The following is a 21,352-nucleotide window of genomic DNA, read 5'->3' on the forward strand; positions in this document are numbered from 1 at the left end:
GTATTTCCACGCCCCAGAGCAGGGGGTGCCAATGTGTCTCAGTGCTTGGTTCCGTCCCCGGCTGCACCACTGGGACATTTCATGGAACTCTGAGTCCCTGAAGGGACTCCCACTTTACCCGTCCTCGCTTTTGGTCCTAGTTGCCCCGCTGGACAATGGGCACATGCAACGGTTGGGCCTTAGAGGCCCAGTGCTGATGTGTTTATGCCAAATGTGACCCCTGTATTTCAGCTACTGAGGTATATGGCCACAGGTTTACGCCTAAGGATAAGGCTTTCATGTTTATTGCCACGTTGCGGGGGCTAGGCATAGGAGGATTCCCACTAATGTAATTGGGGCTCATGATGTGGTACCCCTAGGAGACTAATATGGTTATGAATAACGGGCCTAGGTTATCTGTGTAATGCCCTAAAATTATACTGGTGATCTTATGCCTCGTGCTGATGTGTCTACGCCCCGTGTATGGTCATGTAGAATGTATTTTTAGGCTCAGGGTTATGGCTAATGCTTATATGCTTACTTATAACGTTGCCTATTCTTATGCCTAGTATGATGGTAGGCCTATGGTTGCATTTTATGCCAACGCTGATATGTTTATGCCTTTTGCATTTTCCAGCCTAACCTAATGTTTTTATCCAGGTCCACGGCAGGGGTGAGGGATGCCTGAGCCTAGAGTTGTACTGCTTTATGTTCATGCCTACTGTTATGCCGGATTTACGTTAACAGAATTCATGCTACTGTGCTGAGCTGAGCTCCGTTATTCATGCTGATGTGATTTATGCCACAGGTTCCTATGCCGAATACTACTGTCATGCAATGATGTTTCCGTTGCAGGTGTTCCGGCCTAATATCACGACCTGATGTTTTTACTGCAGGATGGTGACTAGTGGACTTACCTTTTTTTTTCCTTTGTCCTTCGCAATGGTTCTGGCAGCAGCCCGATTGGCCCTGCCATGTATATAATCCCCTTGTAAATATTGCCTTGGTGCCAGTTGGCGCAGTATAGAGACTACTGTGAAAATCATATGTTTGACACAATACAAACGTTATTCTTACCTAACCTGGTGTGGTCTCTTTTAGTGTTGTGCCTTGTGTGTCGCCTGTGTGTACTGCGAGGATGATTTGCACATGTCCTCTGGAGTTTGGCCTGCCCGCTCTGCACCACGCTACCCCATTTCTAACAGTGGCTCTGACAGTTCCACAACGTGCAAATATAGTTTTAGCACGCTCCCTCCTCCCTCTAAATTAGTACCATGGGCAAATTCCCACAATTATATAATCAGCAATTTCTGAGGAAGAGTTTAATTCAGAAATTCCAAAGCAACTATGAATTCGGGTTCATTCCGCCTTCTTTAGGAATTAACCCAGCAAAATGTGTTACTGGCAAATTCAAATTAAAAGCAAGTTTAGAGTTTAGCTTTTTCTGATGAATGTTATTTGGCAAAGAAATTGTCTTTGCAGAGACTTAGACAAAGTAGTAATCAATTGAAAGTAGGTAGTTATTTGACCTTTATCCCACATAGTGTGAACTGACAATTATGACTAATGTTTAGATTAGGGTTATTACCATAGAAATCTAATTTTGCATGTCAACTTAAAAAGGTGTGTAATGGCCTCCGCAAAATCCCAAATTAGTTGTGGTATACGTTGAATATTGCACCAATGTTTGCTAACCAGTGATGTGTTGTTATCTACTTTTTAGGTGATTTGATGTTATATCATATGGAATGCCTCATAACGCTCTTCGAAATGCACATTGAAATTGTACCTATAGCCTTTGGCTGCTTTTTAAAAGCATAAAGCATTTGTTTTTACTGTTCATGTACTTTAATTTGTATTGCTACAATGTATTTCAGTTCATAATTATTACGCTGCAAATAGCTTACGGTACCATTTAAACGGACATTTGTTTGTTTATTAAACTGTTTTACATGAATTGAAAAAGAAATAGATTGTGTCTAGACTGGAACTTTTCCGAGATTCTGCTATTTGAATGAGAACCTTGCAATGTGGTATTTAAGTACAAAAGCAATATCTGAACATCAGAGAACTAATTTTAAATTGCAATGGATATTTGAAACATTTGTGTACTTGATCTGTGAACTGCTTATTTGGTGTAGCAAAGTTCCGATTCAGTTTTTTCCAATAGCAGATCGTGATAATAACAATTACAAACAAGAGATGTATTTATTGCTATTTTATTAGGCATGTATGTATAACACATTGAAAATACAATCTTAAATTAATCTGACGTTCAATAAATGTATTTTAAAATAGTTATCCTATTACACATACTTTGTAGTGCAAACAAAATGTACAGACAACAAATAATTTAAGACTTTAAAGTGTGCAGAGTTCGCTATCTTCCATTATAATATAATTTTGTTATTTAAAACTAAACTTTATAATATGTATATTCTAGTATCTTAAAATATATTATTTTTAATCAATCGTACAGAATGCATCCTATGTTGATAGAACGTGATCGTGTGGATGCCCTTCACATTTGTAGGTCATGAAGCTGCTTGCATTAAGAAAAAAAAGCTTTAGGGTTCTCAGGATCATAAAAAGGAAAGCACTAACTGCAACTGGTGATTTAAAATGGCCTTGTTAGGCAATCTAAATTAATGCTTTACACTTAGTGATAGAGGAGCTGATTATCATGCATCGAAAGGAAGAGATTGCATAATTTAATCATAGAAACTGAGAGGGAACATTCGAGGATCTACTGAATGAGCAACAGCCAAGGGAAACCTTTGCCTTGTGCTTAATGGCAGGTCTACACTGCTCAAAATCAGCAAATCCAATGAATATCCCTGTGGTCCTTAATGGAAAGAGGCTCGAACTTGTCGACTTTTAAGAGGCTGTGGTGGGCGGAAATTGTTGACCATGTGACAAGGAGCTTCAGTCTCATCGCTGAAGTAGAGACTTCGCAGCTTCTCTATCTAAAAAAGTAAAAATACACCAGTGTTAGTTTGAAAAGCAAGGGTTTACTTTGTTGCAAAACATCAGTCAACCAATAATGTTCAAAAAGGCAAAATACAAAAATAATTTACAGGACCGATTCAACAATTTGCATTGTCATCTACTAGGACTATATCCAGTGAACGAGATTCCATCAATGTGTTCACATTCTACTGTCTCTTTTCCAGAGGTTCTACCATTTGCCAATATTCTTGACCTCTCACCAAAAGGATGAATTGGAAATAGTTAATTTCTCCCAATTATTTTTTCTCTTGCCAACATGTATAATCTCTATACCTATGAGTATAGAGATTATCCAGCCATTGCTCTGTGATTCATATTGATGGTTTTCTATCATATTCATCTGGGCAATGAGAATAATGCACAGTCATCATACACAGACACACACACACAACAAATGTACTACCTATTTCGCAAAAAAGAATATATATACACACACACACACAATTATATATATATATTATATATATATATATATATATATATATATATATATATATATATATATATATATATATATATATATATATATATATATATATATTATTACCTACTGGCGGTCGCCAGTAGGTAGTTATAGTTAGGAACTATTTTCCACAGGAAATTAGCAACATTCTATTCCCAATAAATTTTCAAAACTCGTGGGGCGCCCCGGTTCGCTCCTATCTTGAAAGTTCGGGGTGATTCTTCAAGCAGGGGCTGAGAAAAAAGGGGGTCTCAAAACGTGTTTTCCCCATGCAATTTCTTATTGGAAACTTTAGACACGGCTACAGCCTGAACTGCTGATCGGAATTACACCAAATTTTGCAAAATGGTAGCTCCTGGTTCAGAAAGATCCCTTTTTGTTAAATGGTGTAAATCCGTTCAGTAGTTGCTGAGAAAATCAAAATTAAAAAAGTTTCGATATCAATGGCTGAGCAGGATCCGCGCAGCCTCGCGATCACGAGCTTTATGCTATTTGGCTGTCAACACTCCAAACCAGGAAGTGTTGGCAGCCATCTTGTGCCTCGGTAGAACCGAGGCACAAGAAATCAGTGCAACAAATGTGCAAAACACGAAAAGGGAGCAGGGTAGAAACACCCTGACCCCCTAGGCCTGTTTAGGGGGTCCCACAAGGAACACCAGGGCCCCCAAATGTTTAATTATTTTTTTTAATCGGCAAAATCCGTGGTGGATCCGCAGATCCAGCCGAGGAAAAATATATATTTAGCACCCGGTTGGTCCAAATCCCGGGGGCAATCTATTATTGTAATGGGAGGCCCAAAGGACCCCCCAGCCCCGGGGACTGCCACCCCCAGGGTTTTTTAGACATATGTGCGCGGGGGCTGTGAGCCCCCGGCCCTGGGATAGTTAGCTGGAAATTTCACTCATACAAAAAAATTGAAATTCCCCTGTTATAGTTAGTTCAGCTAACTATATCTCGCGCGCCCGCAATGCACTGCTGATGATGTCACATATTACATCACTCATGACATGGTCAGTGACATCACTCATGACATTACTGATGACATCTCAAATTACATCATTCATGACATTACTGATGACATCATCCAGTGAATGTGTGCTTTTCTGAAATTAAATATGTTATATATATGTATATCTCAAGGTTAATGGAAGAATAAATGGGTATCCAAGTGTCTATATGGATGATTTTGTTTGGTTGTAAAATTGATTGTATAACGGACCGATTGAGTGTATCTTAGTGAATACAAGGGTTAGTGAGTAATGTTTAAATATGTAAATATCTGTATCAGTCTCTCACTTTTGTGTATAAGTGAATGCATGGATTGGTGAGTAGCTACATGAGTGTCTATATGGGTTATTACTTGGTTTTTCGAGTATCAGTATGAGTGTCTGTATGGTTCAGTGGGGGGTATTCCTTAGTGCATAGATAAACAACACCTCAGTATCCAGTAAGAATAATATCTGGTAGGCCCCGTATGGGATATAAAAGGGCTGTGAATTAACATTAGCCCTATACTATCAAGGATTTTAAACACATTTTTTAGAGGTTTACATCTAAGAATGAATTAGCTAATAATACATTGGCATGAATTGTTCATAGTGTCAGGGGTCTCCGTGGTCACTATCTCCCCTGTGGACGTACAGTATGTATAGCTGTCCTAGGGTAAATTGATGAGTTTATATATAAGGTATTAGTACCCATAAATTACCCATATGATTGTCAGTCTACTAGAAAGATGAGAGGAATGAGAACACAATATGCCTCTATGAGCTGCCGCCATATGAACTTGATTTTTACTTTTACACACTTTGCACAGGTAAATAATTACACGATTATGCACTTTATGCACTTCAAAACCCAGACCGGCACATGTTCAATGACTCTTTTGCACAATCATCATATTTGCACATGTTTAAGAATGCTTCATTGTCCAATAGCATCTCTTTGCACATATTTATATGACTTTTATAAAAAAATATATATCGTTTTATCTATTGTTAATATTATAATGTGTATATAATTGATAAATTGAAATTTGCACTTTGCACTTTCATGTATAACATTACGCACCATATAATGGTAACGAAGTGATGAAATAATATAAAATGGAAATACATATGAATATGGTTAAAAGAAGTAAGAAAGGAGAGAATAGAAGACTAAGATAGTCAAATGATATTACGCTGGTTGTGCATTTAGCCTGTTTATGTACGTATAATGGTTGCGATTGGGTTATGATGATATTTATGATAGATGAAGTTGTTTCGCTTTGTAAAAGCGATACATATATGCATAGTATTTTTTTTCTATCAGTGCTGAGTATGTCATCGTAAGCGCCACTTTCCCTTTAAATTCTGTTTCTGATATCAGTTTGTCCTGTGATCACGGACTCCGCCTTGTGTCCGAAACACGTCAGAGACAGCACCGTTCGTATTCACTGAATAAAATAATCTGGCACCAGCTGTATATCGAGTCTCTGTCCCTGCTTGTGCATGACTGCACTTGGGAGCCTTTTTTCGGATATATATAAATATGTGCTAGATTTGGGGGTCTCTAGTTGGCATAGGTAGGTACCTGTGTGCAAATAGTGACCCTTATATCTAGTCAAGGTAAGGGGGTACACTCCTAAAATAACCCCTGCTCACCCACTTCGTAGCTTGGCATGAGCAGACAGGCTTATCTCAGAGTCAGTGTATAAAGCATTTGTGAACACATACCGTAATCAAGTGACAACACTACCGACGGACACTACACAATTTGTATATTAGTATCTTTTATGTAGATTTAACACAAGACCACAAATGACAAACATCCACAATACTGTACTTAAAATGGTAGAATTGGCTTAGTTCTCTTAAGATGGTAAATGCAACACTTTGAGTTCAATGTACCTTAAGATGCATAACGCTCCTACAACGGAAGTGTTGCAGGAAAGAAGATGCGGTAGTCCCTTATACTCAAGGACGGTGATGCGTTGAAGATCTGGTGCAAAGAACCAAAGATGGCGACGGCATCTGCTGCGCCGTCAATCCTCTCCTCTGGTGATGCGAGGTGATTCGTGTTGTGAATCGGCAGCAGCAGTTCGGCAACACGCTTCTTGTCCTTAAGTCGCGCTTCCAGCTCCTTGCGACACACAGTTCCTCAGAAAGTCCAGCACAGCTGCAGGCACTTCCAAAGAACTCTTGGAGACCTGGTGGATGAAGTCTGTTGTCCCTAAGACTTCAGCAGGAGGCAAGCTCTTCTCTCAAGCTCTTGGAGATCCTTACAAGTTGATGAAAGTACACAAAGTTCCTTTCTCCTTTCTTTGGCAGTCAGGCAACCACTGCAGGCTAATCCCCCAAGCAGCACTTCAGTTTAGGGATAGTATCTCCTCAGTCTCTCTGGTTCCACTCCTCAGCAAAGGTTTCTTCTCGTTGTCCAAAAGTGATCTAATTCTCTGGGGTCTGGGTCCCCTCTTTTATACACAGTTTCTCTTTGTTCTCTGAAGTCTAGTCCAAACCAGTTCTGGTCAGTCCTGGAGCATGACTCCTTCTTTCCTTTCACAGTGCAGGGCAGAGACATCAGACACACCACAGAAGGTGGAGCCAGCATTGTGGAGGGAAGGCACAGCCCTATTCAGGTCCCAGGTACAACTACTCCCTCTCATCTAGTTGCTTATCTCTCTATTCAGCACTGGGCTGACTCACCCTGTCTCCTGGAATTCCCCAGCCTCTGTCACTCAAACTCCAGACAAGGAATACACAACCTAGCAGAGGCAGAATTGGATAGTTAGACAAGAATATACCTACTTTTTAAAAGTGGTATTTTCAAACACAGAATGTTAAAACCAACTTCACTAAAAGATGCATTTTATCATTCTGATTTCAGGCATACTAAACTCAAATTTCTACATAGTACCCTGAGTCAGTTAGGAATACAAGATGTAATAATCAAACTGCCCATTCTGGCCTAAGGGGAATAGGTTGCCTTGCAATAGTGAAAAACGAAAATGGCTGTAATTCACTATTAGGACATGACACACATCAGGGCATGTCCTACCTTCTACTTAAAATGCACCCTGCCCTTGGGTCTACCATAGGGGTGTCTGACATGAAGAAAAGGGAAGGTTTAGAGACTGGCAAGTGGGTGCATGTACCCAGTCAACATGGCAGTACCAGACTGCACACAGGCTCTGCAATGGCAGACCTGAGACACATGTTTACAGGCTAGTTCTGTGGGTGGCACAACAGGTCCTGCAAGCCCCCAGCAGCATTTGGATTTGCCAGCCCTGGGCACCCCTGGTGCACTGTACTAGGGTCTGACAGGTTAACAAACCAGCCAATTAGGGAATCACTAATACATACATCAAATTACAACAGGGAGCACTTGCACTGTGGCACTGGACAGCAGTGGCACAGTGCCTAAAGCACCTAACACCTGCAAAACCACATAAGGCAACAGCAAAAAATGGAAGTGAGACCCACAACAAGGTGCAAGTCTAACAATATGTATGTATATCAAATATTTCATTAAGAAGGTTCTCTTTACCCATGCTGTATGAAAATTAATGATGATTTAACATGCCTTTATGCCTATGCAAAATGTAAATAGTGTATCAAAACAATGGTTGAAGCCAAATGCCTATAATCATAATCTCATTCTTTCTGTGATATAAGTAGTAAGTTTGCCTTTCATACAAAAAGTAAATTACGTATTAAAATCACAGAATGACAGATCCTATTAGCACATGATACCTGAGAAAAGATGTGCCTTATACAAAATACAAAGAAAGGCTTGCAGCATCTTGCAACAACCATGAGGGCACAAATATTTTTCCAACCATGCAACAGCCTCTTAATTATTGAGCAAAGTCTAAATCAACTTCAAAAAGTTCATGTCAAATGAATATTTGAATAATTATTTTGAACTATGCCTTCAAATAATGCAATATGTGCAATGCATTTAAGCACTAAATGTGTCCCTTCCTCGGGGATACTGGATGAAGAATATATTCAATATTTGCTTAACGTAAACAGAGAAGTGATGAAAAGTGAACAAAAACAAAGTGGTATTGAGTAAGTGGACTGTGCTCCGTGTTGCATATTTACAGACATTAATGTGGTTCCCAGTTCACATCTGTGAACTCTTCAAGCTCCTCACAGACACATTTGAAGCATTATACAATCTAGGCTGATTTGCTTTCCTGAACAACTGCATCATCTTCCACACCCTGACCAGAAACCTCTTCTTGGCCGGCCTCCTACTCGCCTACGACCCATGCACCCAAAGAGCCAGAGTTGGCGGGTGCACATTCTTGTACCTGGCTCCTACAGCCTGGAACAACTTCACTCTGAACATCAGAGGTGCAAGATCAGCCTTTGAATTTCACAAGATACCGGGAACCTTTTTCAATAGGCCCCAACTAGGGCTGGCCATCCTTCTTGAGGTGCCAGCATACGCTCGTGGGTGAAAAACAGCCCATACAAATGTGCATAACATAACATGATGTTTATTTACATAAGAATGACACAATGGATGTTGCATATAGAGAAAAAAGAGTAGTACTGCATATCAAATATTAGATTGGTATAAAAAGGTTAAAAAATAGCAAACTCCACAACAAAAGTATTGTCTACTCGCAGCATTCTAACACTCCGAACTCAAGCACATGGAGGGCAGTTAGAAGTTATGTAGTAAAATGCTAATAATTGAATTAGAACGAAATGGAAGCTACTAGTTTTTGAGACTGGCGTTTCCGTACTTCTTTGCAATTAAAATAAATTCAGGGGCTCCCTGGAAAGCCTACATACAGAGGGGCATATTTGCAACAGGCAGCAATAATTATCGCTGACTTGTATACCGCATTATTTTCTATCGCTGGAATATTTCGCCAGGCTAGCGTTGTATTAACAACGTTTAGCACCATGGCGATGAATGTTCCAGCAATATCCCCCTTTTCCATGGAACAGCGCTGGTTTTTCAGCGATGTTCCATGTAAACCAGCGATATGCTTGATAATACAACCCTGTGGTCATATCACATGAATCCACCTCCCATGTTAGGTACGCCTTGGTCAGGAATTTAACAGACGTTAAATTCCTGCGTTAAGGCATACTTAGCGCAATTAAAATAATCGCTTCCCCGCATTGTAAATATCGCGAAATCGCTTTCGCGATATTTACCCATGTTGTTTCCACAGACACGCCTACTTTGCATCCCATTAGCGATGCAAAGTTAGGCGTGCTAGAAACGGGAGCAAATTCAGCAAAATGCGCAATAGCGTGTCTTTGCTGATAAGGCGATACAATTATAGCCGCTTTCCAGCCGCAAAATCGGTGATAACTTTATATCACCGCCTTGTTAATATGCCCCAGAGATCTTCCGGCAGATCATAACGGAATCCATGCAAATGAAGACCTTGCTGCCCACGTAAAAGGACACGAAATGAGCTAGCACTCATAAATGGGTTGGATTATCACCTTGTGAAGATTCTGAAAAAGTAGAAAGGCTGGGTTGCTCTTTCATGCAGCAGTCATCTTTACTTCTATGAGTTGCTCATATATCACTGACTAGTATATTCTGAGCCCCTCACCAACACTGGGTGGTTTACTTCATCAAAGGGGTGCTCCTTTGCCAGCGCCTGATGGTGCTATGCAGGCTCACCCGAGCTCTTATCAGGAGCAAATATTCATTTAGCTAGGAGTAGGATCGAGGATAAAGTTAAAAACTGTATTAGAAATAGGACAAACCATATTTTTTCTTAGATTAGAACCCTGTTTTTTAAAAGGTTAAACATTTAAAAGGAATGGACTGAAAGGTGACATTAGGGCCGCCCACCCAACTTTCTAAAAAGCTCAACATTGTTCTGCCATCCCAAACGTGTGACAAACTCATAAAGCTTTTATGAGGCCACAAAGGACTCTTCAGTCTAATTCTGTTCAATCTATTTCACCTATTTTGTGAATTGAAGGTAAGAATGAAAGAAGACCTGTCAGCCAAGGATCTCATGTATTTAGGATATTGTACTGTGGAGATAATTCAGAGAATATAGTGCATTTAATTCAGAAAGCAATCAATGCATCGTCATTAATTAAGACATAAATATGATTGTCATTAAAAAATGAGTACGTTTAGCCATCATCACACACCACCACACCCATGTTCATTGCACTGCAAACAGGCAAGGAGGACACTGTATAATCTAATATAATGCAATGTAAAATATATGTAACAAGTGCACTGCCACTTCAAAAGGTTTCATGGCACTGCGACAACACCTGTAAACAGGCAAAGAACAGGTGGAGGCCCCGCTACTGCAAATAGAACCAAGTTTTCAAAGATTTCCTAAAAGAAAGTCGCTTATCTAAAGACCAGGGTAAATTGGTAGAGAATTCCACAATTTAGTTGCAGTAGCTGAGAAGGCACGTCCCCCAACTCGAAAGCCTATGCCCCGGAACAAGCAAGAAGTTAGCATCAGAGGACTTCAACTTCACAAAACTTCTGTTAGAGAGATGGTGGTTCAAAAAGATGGAAAGTTCTGAATACTAAACATTGTCCTTTGAAGAGGAATCTTTTGATAAATTTTAACCAGTGCCAGGAGTTCAAAGCTTTCAAAACAGGGGAGGTGCGACGGCGGCTGCAGTGCCAGCCTGGTGGCAGCATTGTGGATGCACTGCAGGTAGCTCAGCAGACCTGAAGAAGACCACAAAATGAGGAGTTATAGTAATCAAGATAGCCTAGGATTATGGCCTGAATCAATTGCAGGTGAGTATGAACAGGAACCGCTGGAAGAATTTTACATAACACTCTCATAAGTAAAAATCAGATAGCGTTAAGCTATCAAAATAGCAGAATCAAAATAGAACCCCAGGTTTCAAACCTTGGTCACTGGAGAAAGGAGAATATGCAGTTGCTGGGGCCAAGAGGGCAGGAGGAGCTTTAAATCCAGGTACATAAAGGGCTTCTATCTTGCCTGAATTACATTTCAGTAATATTTTTTTAGTCAATTCGGCACTGCAAACATAAGTAAAGAAGGCTGTCCAGTGATTGAAAGGAATTATGATCAAAAGAGATTAAGATCTCATTACTGTCCTTACAAAACTGTATGACAAGCAGAAGATAAATCGATCAGCACTGAGAAAAAGGATTGGCTTTGGTGTGCTAGCATTCACAGGTCATCAAAAGGAAGACGACGGCCCTCAACTCAATAACTGATGGCTTAAAGCGAGGCTGGGCCACGTTTAGAATCTTATTCTTCTCTAAAAAAAAGAGGAGAGCTGATTGATAATCCACTTTTCCAAGATCTTTATCCAACAAGGAAGGAATGAGATTGGATGCCATAATTCAGACAAGAAGTATCTTCTAGTATTTCTTTCAGAAGTGATGCTCCCAATACCTTCTTCCAATCCTCTGGTACGGAAGCTGTAAGGGTGGATTAGCCACGGATATGTAAGAGAGGCTGGAAGACTCTTAAAGGGGTGGGTTCCAGTGGAGAGCCGCTATACAAAATCAGCTCTTCCATGAATTGTGGAGTACAAAATCAAAGTTGGACAGCGAAGTGGATCCAGAATTGGATTCTCAACCAGGGTGAGCTTGAGACTTAGAAATAACATTGGGTGTGTCAAAAGTATCATAAATTGTGCACATTTGTTGAGAAAAAATTAAAGCGCTTGTCGAAAAGCTCTTGAACGCATTCAATTGTGTGCAAAGACAAGTAGGGGAGTTAAGAGCGTTTACTACAGACAAGCCATAGAGAGCATTAAGAAATGTATTGGCTTTGTATATTAAGTTTGGCAACGGGGACTGATTTTTTATAGAGCTTAAGATCCTTCTTAAGGTCCTCTTTGCCTCGGGATTGAACTGGAATCACCAAATATATTCAAGACTTTTACAAACCAATGTGGCTCTTTAATAGGGATGCTATGCCATTGAGTTGAGGGACAAGACTTTCAAGCCCTCACCACAAAAAAAAATAATCATATATGTACCTAAATGAAACTACAGTTAAAAAATAACTCATAGTCAGTGTACATATTAGAATTAAGCACTATAGGAGCTGAATCACTTAGAGAATGGACAAAGGAGTCAACAGAAGATTTGGACAACGACGGGCAGAATTCTCTACAATAACTACTACATTACCCCCTAAATGGAAAATGTCTCGATCTACAGTTGACTGGTGGTATGAGCCACCTACCCACTTGGTGTTCCAAGGGTAGGGGCTATGGAAAAAAACTATTTATATTCAGCAGATAGAGTATCACTTCCATAAACGTCACTAAAGATGAATTAGAGTCAGGAACTGCCAGCCCTTGGCATCGTGTATGCCAATAATTCAAATTAGAGAAGCCATAGCATCCCCCTCTTTATGATAAAAAATAGAAGTACTGCTAATTGCACTGTTTGAGATAATGTCAAGGACTGGGAGTCCAAATTATTAAAGAAGAGATTGCAGGCCACTGGTTATACCTGTAATGAGTTGGGCTACCGCAGCAACACCTAACAAAACACCTCTCAGTCTCCGCTTGTGATGGAGCTGAATCTATGTAGTAAAATCCTGTCAAAGCAGTGCCCCATTTGAATGGACATTGGGGCATGACATCAGTATGTTTCATTAAATGGTCCTGTGTCTAGAGATAGATAGCTAGACCGCTAACTGCATAGCATAGAGGGGTAATCATGTGTGAATTAATGTATTAGAGTACTACAACTGGGTGAGGGCCAAGGAAAAAGGTTCTGTTCAGAGATAGTTTTTATTTTCCATTTTCTATTCTAATGTTTACAATTTATTTTACGCTAGCGTCGCATATTACATCAAAATCCCTTATTGGGCTGTGGGAATCATTGCCCAGATATGTTGTTGCCAATGATTAGAAAATACTGTTTATCCTGGATGGTATAAAATATTAATGTAGCCGATTAAAATGTTTAGATTCTAAGCACCCTAAGGCCTAAGGAGCATTTTCTGTGGCTAGTGAATATACTCAATTTTTTCAAGGAGAGTTCATGTTAATTTATTTTCTGTTTTGTGAAGTGAGAAAGTAGTTTGTTAGTTTGGGTAGCTCCCCTTTTATTGAATTTGTGCTCTAATATTCAGATCTTTAATTTACTTGTGGTTTCCTCTATGTATCTCGGTCCATTTGAGCAAGTATATAATATCTGAGCTATTGAAGTTGGTCATGGAAGTTATTCCCAATACCTACGTAATCCCGAATCCAGGTGTTAAACTGGAGTAGTATGTAAACATATACTGTAGTTCCAGCAGGGATAATGTCCCGTGGGATCTGGGATTTGGGAGGCTCCACAAAGTGTTTTAGCTATAAAAACCTTCAAATGTTGAGCAAGTGTGTACTGCCTGGCCTCATGTTCTGCAGTCTCCCTTAAATATAAAGATGAATATTTCGAATGTATGGTCAATCGCAATCTGTATTCAACAGCGTTTTATGATGGAGTCTTTTAGTTGATTAGTGACAGAGGAAAAGGTAAAGACACAGGTGATCCGAATGTGATGTGTTTTTCATAAGTTTCCAGCTGACAATCCTTACTGTTCTTTTGTGCTCATTTTAGTGCTCCTTTCACCACTTTCTGAGAGACGGGTCGTTAACCTATGTTTTTTACTTACATTTTTTGTATGGACGTCAAAGCTAGAGATGTCAGTGTTTATTTCCCTTGCAATATTTGTGGAATTTCAGTTAAGGAAACAAGATGGCTGGTCCCAGGAATTTATTTAAAGGGTTTGCAGTCAAACGTTATTTTCTGATTGTGAACACTACGAAAATTGAGTTTTCCTTTCTTGTTGTTTACCTTTGTTTGCAAGTAAAGATATTAAAAGAAACACAGAAAGGTGAAGGTATTTTCTAATGATAATTTAAAGTAATTCCCTTATCATGTACCCATGAGAATTGATTTGGTCAAATTGTTTGGAGAGCAAAGTAGCTGCACTTTAATGTCACCATATAATTACATTGCCCTAACATTTAACCATGAAGTGATCAAAGTGGGTTATGAAGCACATTGCTTGGCTTCATGCACTGGGTACACACACAACAAATAATGATCCCATCATAACTAATCTCAGACTCATCAGAGAAAATAGTCAACCAGCTGCAGCGGCAGCCAGCACAGGTAAGTGCGGTGAGGCGGTGGAGCGGGGCAGGGTGCGGCAGGTGGGGGAGCCGACGTACAACAAAATAAGTGCTGTTTATTTATTTATACCTATTCTGTTGCCTGTCGACTTTCCCCCTCTCTCACAATGCCTGTCCCCATTTCGCTTACCTGTGCTGGCCGCCGCTGACTAGCTGCCAGTAAAACAGGATTGCAACACATTTTAAAAGCAAGTCACTTATTTGAAGTGGATTAAATGGATTACCCAGTTTCGGCTTAGAATCCTGCAGGGCCAATGAGTGAGTATACATGTGGTTCAAAATCATAATGGGTAGGTATGGAAACTATTTCACAGAAGTATTTTTGTTTTACTGGTGGTATCTCACGTGAACAAGTAATTTTCAACATTTCTGACAGCTCTGACATTTCTCTGAGCAGGATGTAGGGCTAATCCACATTTCTAGTTTATTAATGTCAGTGTAACTGGTCGAGAACTGCTCATAGTAGAAGTTCTGTTTTTTCTTATCCTGAGCAGTGTACGGGGAAGTGCATCGCACGCCCTAACGACTCCCAAACCACAGGTTTGTTTTGCCTGTCAACTTCAGTCTCTGGCATGTGATCACTGAGCCTTCGTTTGATCATCAATTGTCTGTGTATGGGGTACTTGACTACAATTACATATTCAACTGAAGTATAGCTTATATTTTGCTGTCTGTGACATGTCATCTTGCTATGTGTCCCTGTCTGCTTTCCGGTGGTTTACTTATCTGTGCTCAGTTTCCTTTGCTTGCAGGATCAGGTGCGATTCTTGGTGTCTCTTGTTCGGTTTATATTGTTGGATATTGAGGAAACGCCTACATTGTGCATTCATGTATTAGCATTGCATCACTTTCAACCATACCCATTCAATGGTGTACCTACATGCTGGGTTTGTTTGCACTGCATTTTCATCCCTGTACTAAGTAATGTGTTTACGCTTATACATTTCAGTCATTTAATATTATTCTGCAACAGTAAAATCTGAACGGGTCATTCCACTGTGTGCAAGAAAATGGTATTGATGTTTCTTGCATGTGTAGTGAAAGTCACAATTCCATAATGGGATTAATTGGGCTGACGTGGGGTTGGGGGGGCCACTTCAACACGTTGGTATTCTCTCTTTATGAGGTAAAATGCTCGTGATTTTTTCTCCAAGTATAGCGTGCAATTTTGAAAGGGTGGAGCTAGCTGCGTATGCTCTGTCTACATAGTCATATAGAAAGAAAAGAAAGCCAGTGTCTTATAAAGTAAGAAACATCCCACTTCCACCCTCTGAAAGGCATCCTGACCAGTCCCCCAAAAAAAGAGCAAAATGACAAACAGGGTTGACCCCTAAAATCCCTCTAGAGCCTGGGCTACCAGCAAAAAACACCAAGCCAGCTCTAGCAGGATAGATCCAAATAGCATCAGTTGGCAGCCCCGTGGACTGTTCTGTACATAAATATGTCTGGGATCTACCTATTCAGCTTTGATTAAATGTCTCATGAATTGACAAGGGGGTGCAATGCTAAAATATGTTCCCGTCGTGACTCACTATCAAAGGGACATCCTTGTCTATCATATATTTTCGGAATTGCCTAGGTTGACTGAAAGTTCTGCCCCCTGAGGTGCTTTGCAGATGCAAACACTTTGCATTTCATGCAGAATGTGTCAGTATCCAAGGGACAGTCTACAATTTGTATCGAAATCTGTCCCCTGTAAAAAGGCTATGCCTGCTGCACAGATATACGTCACTTTGAGTATACCACCACATTTACAGGCAGATTTATCAAAATGTCATGCAACACAGCACAGCACAGCATGACACCTTGGCAGGGAGAGGGCAGGAATGTGCCATAATTAACATTATATAGCGCATTCCTGTCCTCTCCATGGCTGGCACACTATGTGTTGCCGAGCGCCAACGCAGGCACCCTTGCACTATGGTTCAAGGGTGCCTGTATTGCTGGCAAGATTGTTTTTGTGCAGGGAGTGTCACTTCCCTGCACAAAAACAATCCTCTGAGGCTTTTTCTTTTTTCAATGTGTGCTGCACAATGCAACACACATAGGAAGAGGAAAAAATAGGAGAAAAATACACATTTCTCCTTGTTACACCTCTCTTGGGAAGGCATAGCATTTTGATGCATTTCTAGGTCTACCACTCATGGTACATCTAGGAACACCCACGCTCCACCCATGGAACACCTCCCTGGGGCAGAGTAATGCAAGGCAGCGACTGGCGGTGCCTCGCGTTAATCCAGGTTTCCCAAGCCACGCAGGGTGGCCTTTTGTTGCTTGGTAAATCTCACTATAGGTTTTCAACGCCCCGTGTCCCCTTGCATGGCGAAAGGGCAACGCAAAACTTTTAATAAATCTTCCCCTTAGCATGATGTGTTCTAGTGTATAATATGAACACGTGGCAGAGGAAACAGCATGGTAATGGCAACTGTGCAGGTGGCCTTCAGGTGTGGCAATATATATTTAGCAAGCTTCCATTGCAATGTTGCACATACTGAATGCAAAAAAATCTGTTTTTGGTTTTTAGTTGGAACTTTTTTCATATATATCGGTTTTTAATATACCTGTTTCTCACTAACGCATATTGGCTCCCTCAGGACATGCCACAGAACGCATTCCAGAAGGGGGGGCGTAGTCAGCGATCCCTCGTAGGTCCAGAAGTCCAGTGATGGCGGCAGCAGCCCCGCAGGATCAAAATCAGTGAAAGAAGCCTTCTTGCCCTGCAAAGCACCGACAGCGGACCAAAAGTTAGATGTCTGAAATGTAACCGGGCAGGAGTAAATGGGTGTTTTTTGTGTGCCAAACTGGACTGCTGTTGCATTTTGAGCTCCTTTTATAGTGCCACAGGTGTTAGGCACATTGGGGCAGATGTATCAACCGTTTTGCGACTCGCAAAGGCCGAAATTCGCAGAATTTCGGCCTTTGCGACTCGCAAATAGTCATTTTGCATGATTTTGAATGTATCAAAAATTCGCAAATTATGAAATCGCAAACATTTGCGATTCCTTAATTTGCCATAGCATTTAAGGAATCGCAAATTTTGCGATTCCTTAAATGCTATGTATGAAGCATTTTTCTTTTGCGAATTTTGGTTAAGGAATCGCAAATTACCACCAACTTGTAGTTGATGGTAACTTGCGAAGTTCTCAACAAATGCACAATTTTGCAATTTTTAAGGTGGCATGTGACGCGCACACATGCCCATGGGGCATGTGTGTGCGCCATATGCACACATATGTACTTTTCAGGGGTGCAGCAGGGTGTCTTTCAGACACCCCTGCACCCTTGAAATAATTCTCAAATTGCGATTAGCAAATTGCGAATTCCCAATTTGAGAATTAGTTCAAAATCATTCCTATGGGCCTCCAGGCCCATAGGAATGCATGGGAAATTATTCCATATTTGCGAATTCGCAAAATGCGAATTCGCAAATAAGGAGGTGTAAGGAATCTAAAAAAAATAGCGATTTTTTTGATACATTCCATTTTGCGATTTCTAAATAGCGATTCCTTAAAAATCGCTATTTAGGAATCGCAAAAATAAAATCTTGATACATCTGCCCCATTGTGGCAGTATATCTTTGCGCAGCACATTATGAGACTTGTTAGTTTCGTCTGTAGTTCTTATGAATAGATGTACTCTGGTATATGATTTGTTATTTGCATCCCATATACGGCTGTTTTACGAATTACATATTGACAAATAATTCTTCCGCGAAAAAGAACACTCTCGACAAGCATTAGGTGCACACGATTGAATCGTAATTTAGAATCTGCAAAGGGTGCATCCTGATTTATACAGGACAAAAGAAAGCAAAAGCAAAATGCAACCCTGGCGTAATTAAATGCACAAAAGACACCGCTCTCATTTACCCCCAGGATGTGTAACATCCAGTGATTTGGGATGATATTATTCTGGTCTTAATTAGCAAAGTCCTCAGAACATCGTTGTTTGTTTTCCCTATGACGCACATGCAGTTCCAAGGAATCCTAAAAAGCCAGACTACTTTAATCGTGATAAACCACTTAAAAAACAAAATAAATATTGATTCTTTGTATAGAAGATATTGATCCTCTAAAGGGAAGCTGGCTGTGGCAGACTTTAAAAAGGGTGCTTTAATAAAGTCAGCGCGTCTAGGCACGACTGAGCACTCGTGCATTTCAGCCGTCCCACAAAACACTGCGCTGCCAGTCCTAACGGGATGTTATTGATGGGAGATTGTACACAATGATTTGTTACCTTGGTTGGAATGAGATCCAGTGCGTCAATAATCTTTTGCATGTCAGGGTTTGCGTGTCCTATCTGCAGGAGACAAAATGAAGAAAAGTAAAGTATTTCTTGCAAACACCTTTGTGTTGTGCTAAACAATGAAAGAGCATTTTATATTGCATCATCATGGCACGATGCTTTAGAGCACAGTGGCATCTTCGTGTTTCTTACAGGAATCTAGTGGGTTTTCTAAAGTGATTTGGGTAAGTGGGTTGCTTAGGAATCAACTTAATCAACCTGCAGCAGAAGATGTAAAAAAAGAGTCATCATCAACAGCAACCCCTCCTTCAGAAGCTTCATTGCCAAGAAGGCCCAGACAGTCAGCTATCGGTCGTCCCTCCTCCACACTAAAAGCTGTATCTTCTCCAAGCAGACTGCAGAACCGCACACACCCTGGTCTGCCCCCACCGTGACAGTTGCAACATCCTGGTCACTGACACCCCCAGCCTGTCATTGGTTGTAGTGAAGTGCATCTTTCATGCAGTCACCTGGCACATCAAAGATCCAGGGAAGTATGACCTCATCACATCTACTGTCACAGACCTACACTGGTTCAGGCTCTACACACACATCATCTCCAACACATACTGTAGCATCTCCAAAACTGTAACAACCACCGAAACTCCCATCTCATAAGGCCAACGCGACCCACAACACCTTTACATCTAGACAAGCCTGCCCCCAGGATCGTCACGTATGTGCCACGGGTCAGGGTCGCTTCTTCTCTTCTCCACTTCAGACCGACATTGAATTCCATCTCTTCAAGGGACATCTGGTCTACCATTGCTAAGGAACCTCCGACACCTCGTTTCACCTCTCTTGAATGCGAAGTGACCCTCACCTACGCTTTGAGACAACCCCTTTTGTTTTTTGGTGTTTTGTTTCTTTCTAAACAGGTTTGCACCCTAACTGTCCCTATATACAGATGCGCACATAAATACCTGTGTGGTGTCTGTGACGGGATGTCTTGAGCTCAGGAATGGGCAGTATTAATCAATCACTTTACAGGCATCTAAAATGCAAGTGCCACCCTGACCCACCGTTGCCTGTCCACTAAAACTGATCTCGAATGTTACCTGAAGATTATTCTCGAGAATCACTGAACTCCCCAAACTCAAAAATGGTTAGCCCTCTTTAATAGCCTTAGAGAAAGGACATATAACGGATAAGTGTAATACTTGAATATGCTGTTTGGCTGTCTGTAATAAAGGGTTCACTGGCTCGTGACAGTAAGAATGGGCGCGGCCATCTTGCACGTTTTAAACGCTGTTTGATGTAAGACGGTGTGGAGGAAGGGGGTAAAGCACATAGCAAGGTCTAGTTTGTGTGCTTGATGTGGAACTGAATCTGCATGTGATACTGGAGAGGACCCTTGGTCCCGATATTTCACATACTGTTAGTGCTATAGCTCTGTCCTACTTTACACACACTGCTGGATCCCAGCTAGAGGTGGCTGTTTGTGAATGCACGAGTGTGCCCTCTGAGTGCCCGCAGGTGGCCAACTGTGTATTATCACCTTTCAACACAGGATTCATTTTCTCAAGACCGTGGTGGCATGGTGTCATGAGTGTTGTAATGTGGTCGCTGATCTTACCTGAAGGGGAATGGCGCCAAAAGGGATCACGCTACCACAGCTGATGTATATATAGTGATTGATGTTAATTGGTTTATTGCGGGTGGGGTTTTGTGTGCCCAATAAAAGGGTCCTGTTTCGGCCAGGACGATGAACAGTCGTACCTGTGTGTTTGCAGTGTTTACTTCATACGTCCTTCTACATAACATTACTGGCGACGAAGGTCCGGACTTTGAGGCTGTTCTCCCGCCCCTGATTTTGACGTGGCGGTGAAGCGGTGCTTCGGTGGGGCGGTTCGTGTGCTGGGAATTTTCCTCTTCTGGCGCTGTTGGCGCAGGGTTCCGGTGGATTCTCCGGAGGGCGAACGGTGACCGGCCTGGGGAATCCTTTATCCTCTGCTCACTCCGACTGTGTTTGGGGGCGTGGCCGGAGCCGTAACGGAGCGTGAGTCAGCGGACCGGCTGGCTCGCGGCCCTGGCAACGCGCAGGCTGTCAGTTTCTTCATGCTGAAGGAGATGCTGTCAGTTTCTTCGGGAGTGGAGTTGTGAGAGCGCTCCAGTGCGATACAAGGAAAGGTGAAAGTGGATGTTCTGTTTTACTGGGCATCTCGCGGCAGGAGTGCTCAGTGGTTGCAGGCATTCTGATTGGACCTTCTTCAATTCTGACCTAATTTTAGAAATAAGTCAAAGGATTTAACAATGTCAAGTGTCCCCCCGGTGGAAACATTTTTTGGGATGGCCCTCCTTCTGCCAAGGCTGCTCGGTGGAAAGAATGGGTTGATCGTTTGGAGACTTACTTTGAGGCCTTTGATTTGGATGACGAGCGGAAGCGCCCTATGTTGTTACATCTTGGTGGGGCAGCAATATATCGGCTGGGGCGTTCGGTGGTGGAAGAGACTGCGCATACTTATGACACATTGAAACAGGCTCTGACTGCGCA

At 41.4% G+C, this 21,352-nt stretch overlaps 1 protein-coding gene across 2 annotated transcripts in view; it reads right to left on the reverse strand.

Annotated features, from left to right (window-relative positions):
- Positions 1 to 2,182: 2,182 nt before the first annotated feature.
- LOC144828692 (carbonic anhydrase 2-like) overlaps positions 2,183 to 21,352 on the reverse strand; it is a 120,476-nt gene continuing 101,306 nt past the window's right edge. For both annotated transcript variants that reach the window (XM_078687075.1, XM_078687076.1), the window contains exons 6-8: positions 18,811 to 18,873; positions 17,136 to 17,291; positions 2,183 to 2,945 (exon numbers count right to left, since the gene is read on the reverse strand). In XM_078687075.1, coding sequence (XP_078543201.1) covers positions 2,826 to 2,945; positions 17,136 to 17,291; positions 18,811 to 18,873 — 339 coding nt within the window. In that variant the 3' untranslated portion in view covers positions 2,183 to 2,825. The remainder of the gene's footprint in view (positions 2,946 to 17,135; positions 17,292 to 18,810; positions 18,874 to 21,352) is intronic.

The sequence above is a fragment of the Lissotriton helveticus genome, chromosome 4_1, assembly GCF_964261635.1.
Source record: "Lissotriton helveticus chromosome 4_1, aLisHel1.1, whole genome shotgun sequence".
Taxonomy (NCBI): Eukaryota; Metazoa; Chordata; class Amphibia; order Caudata; family Salamandridae; genus Lissotriton; species Lissotriton helveticus.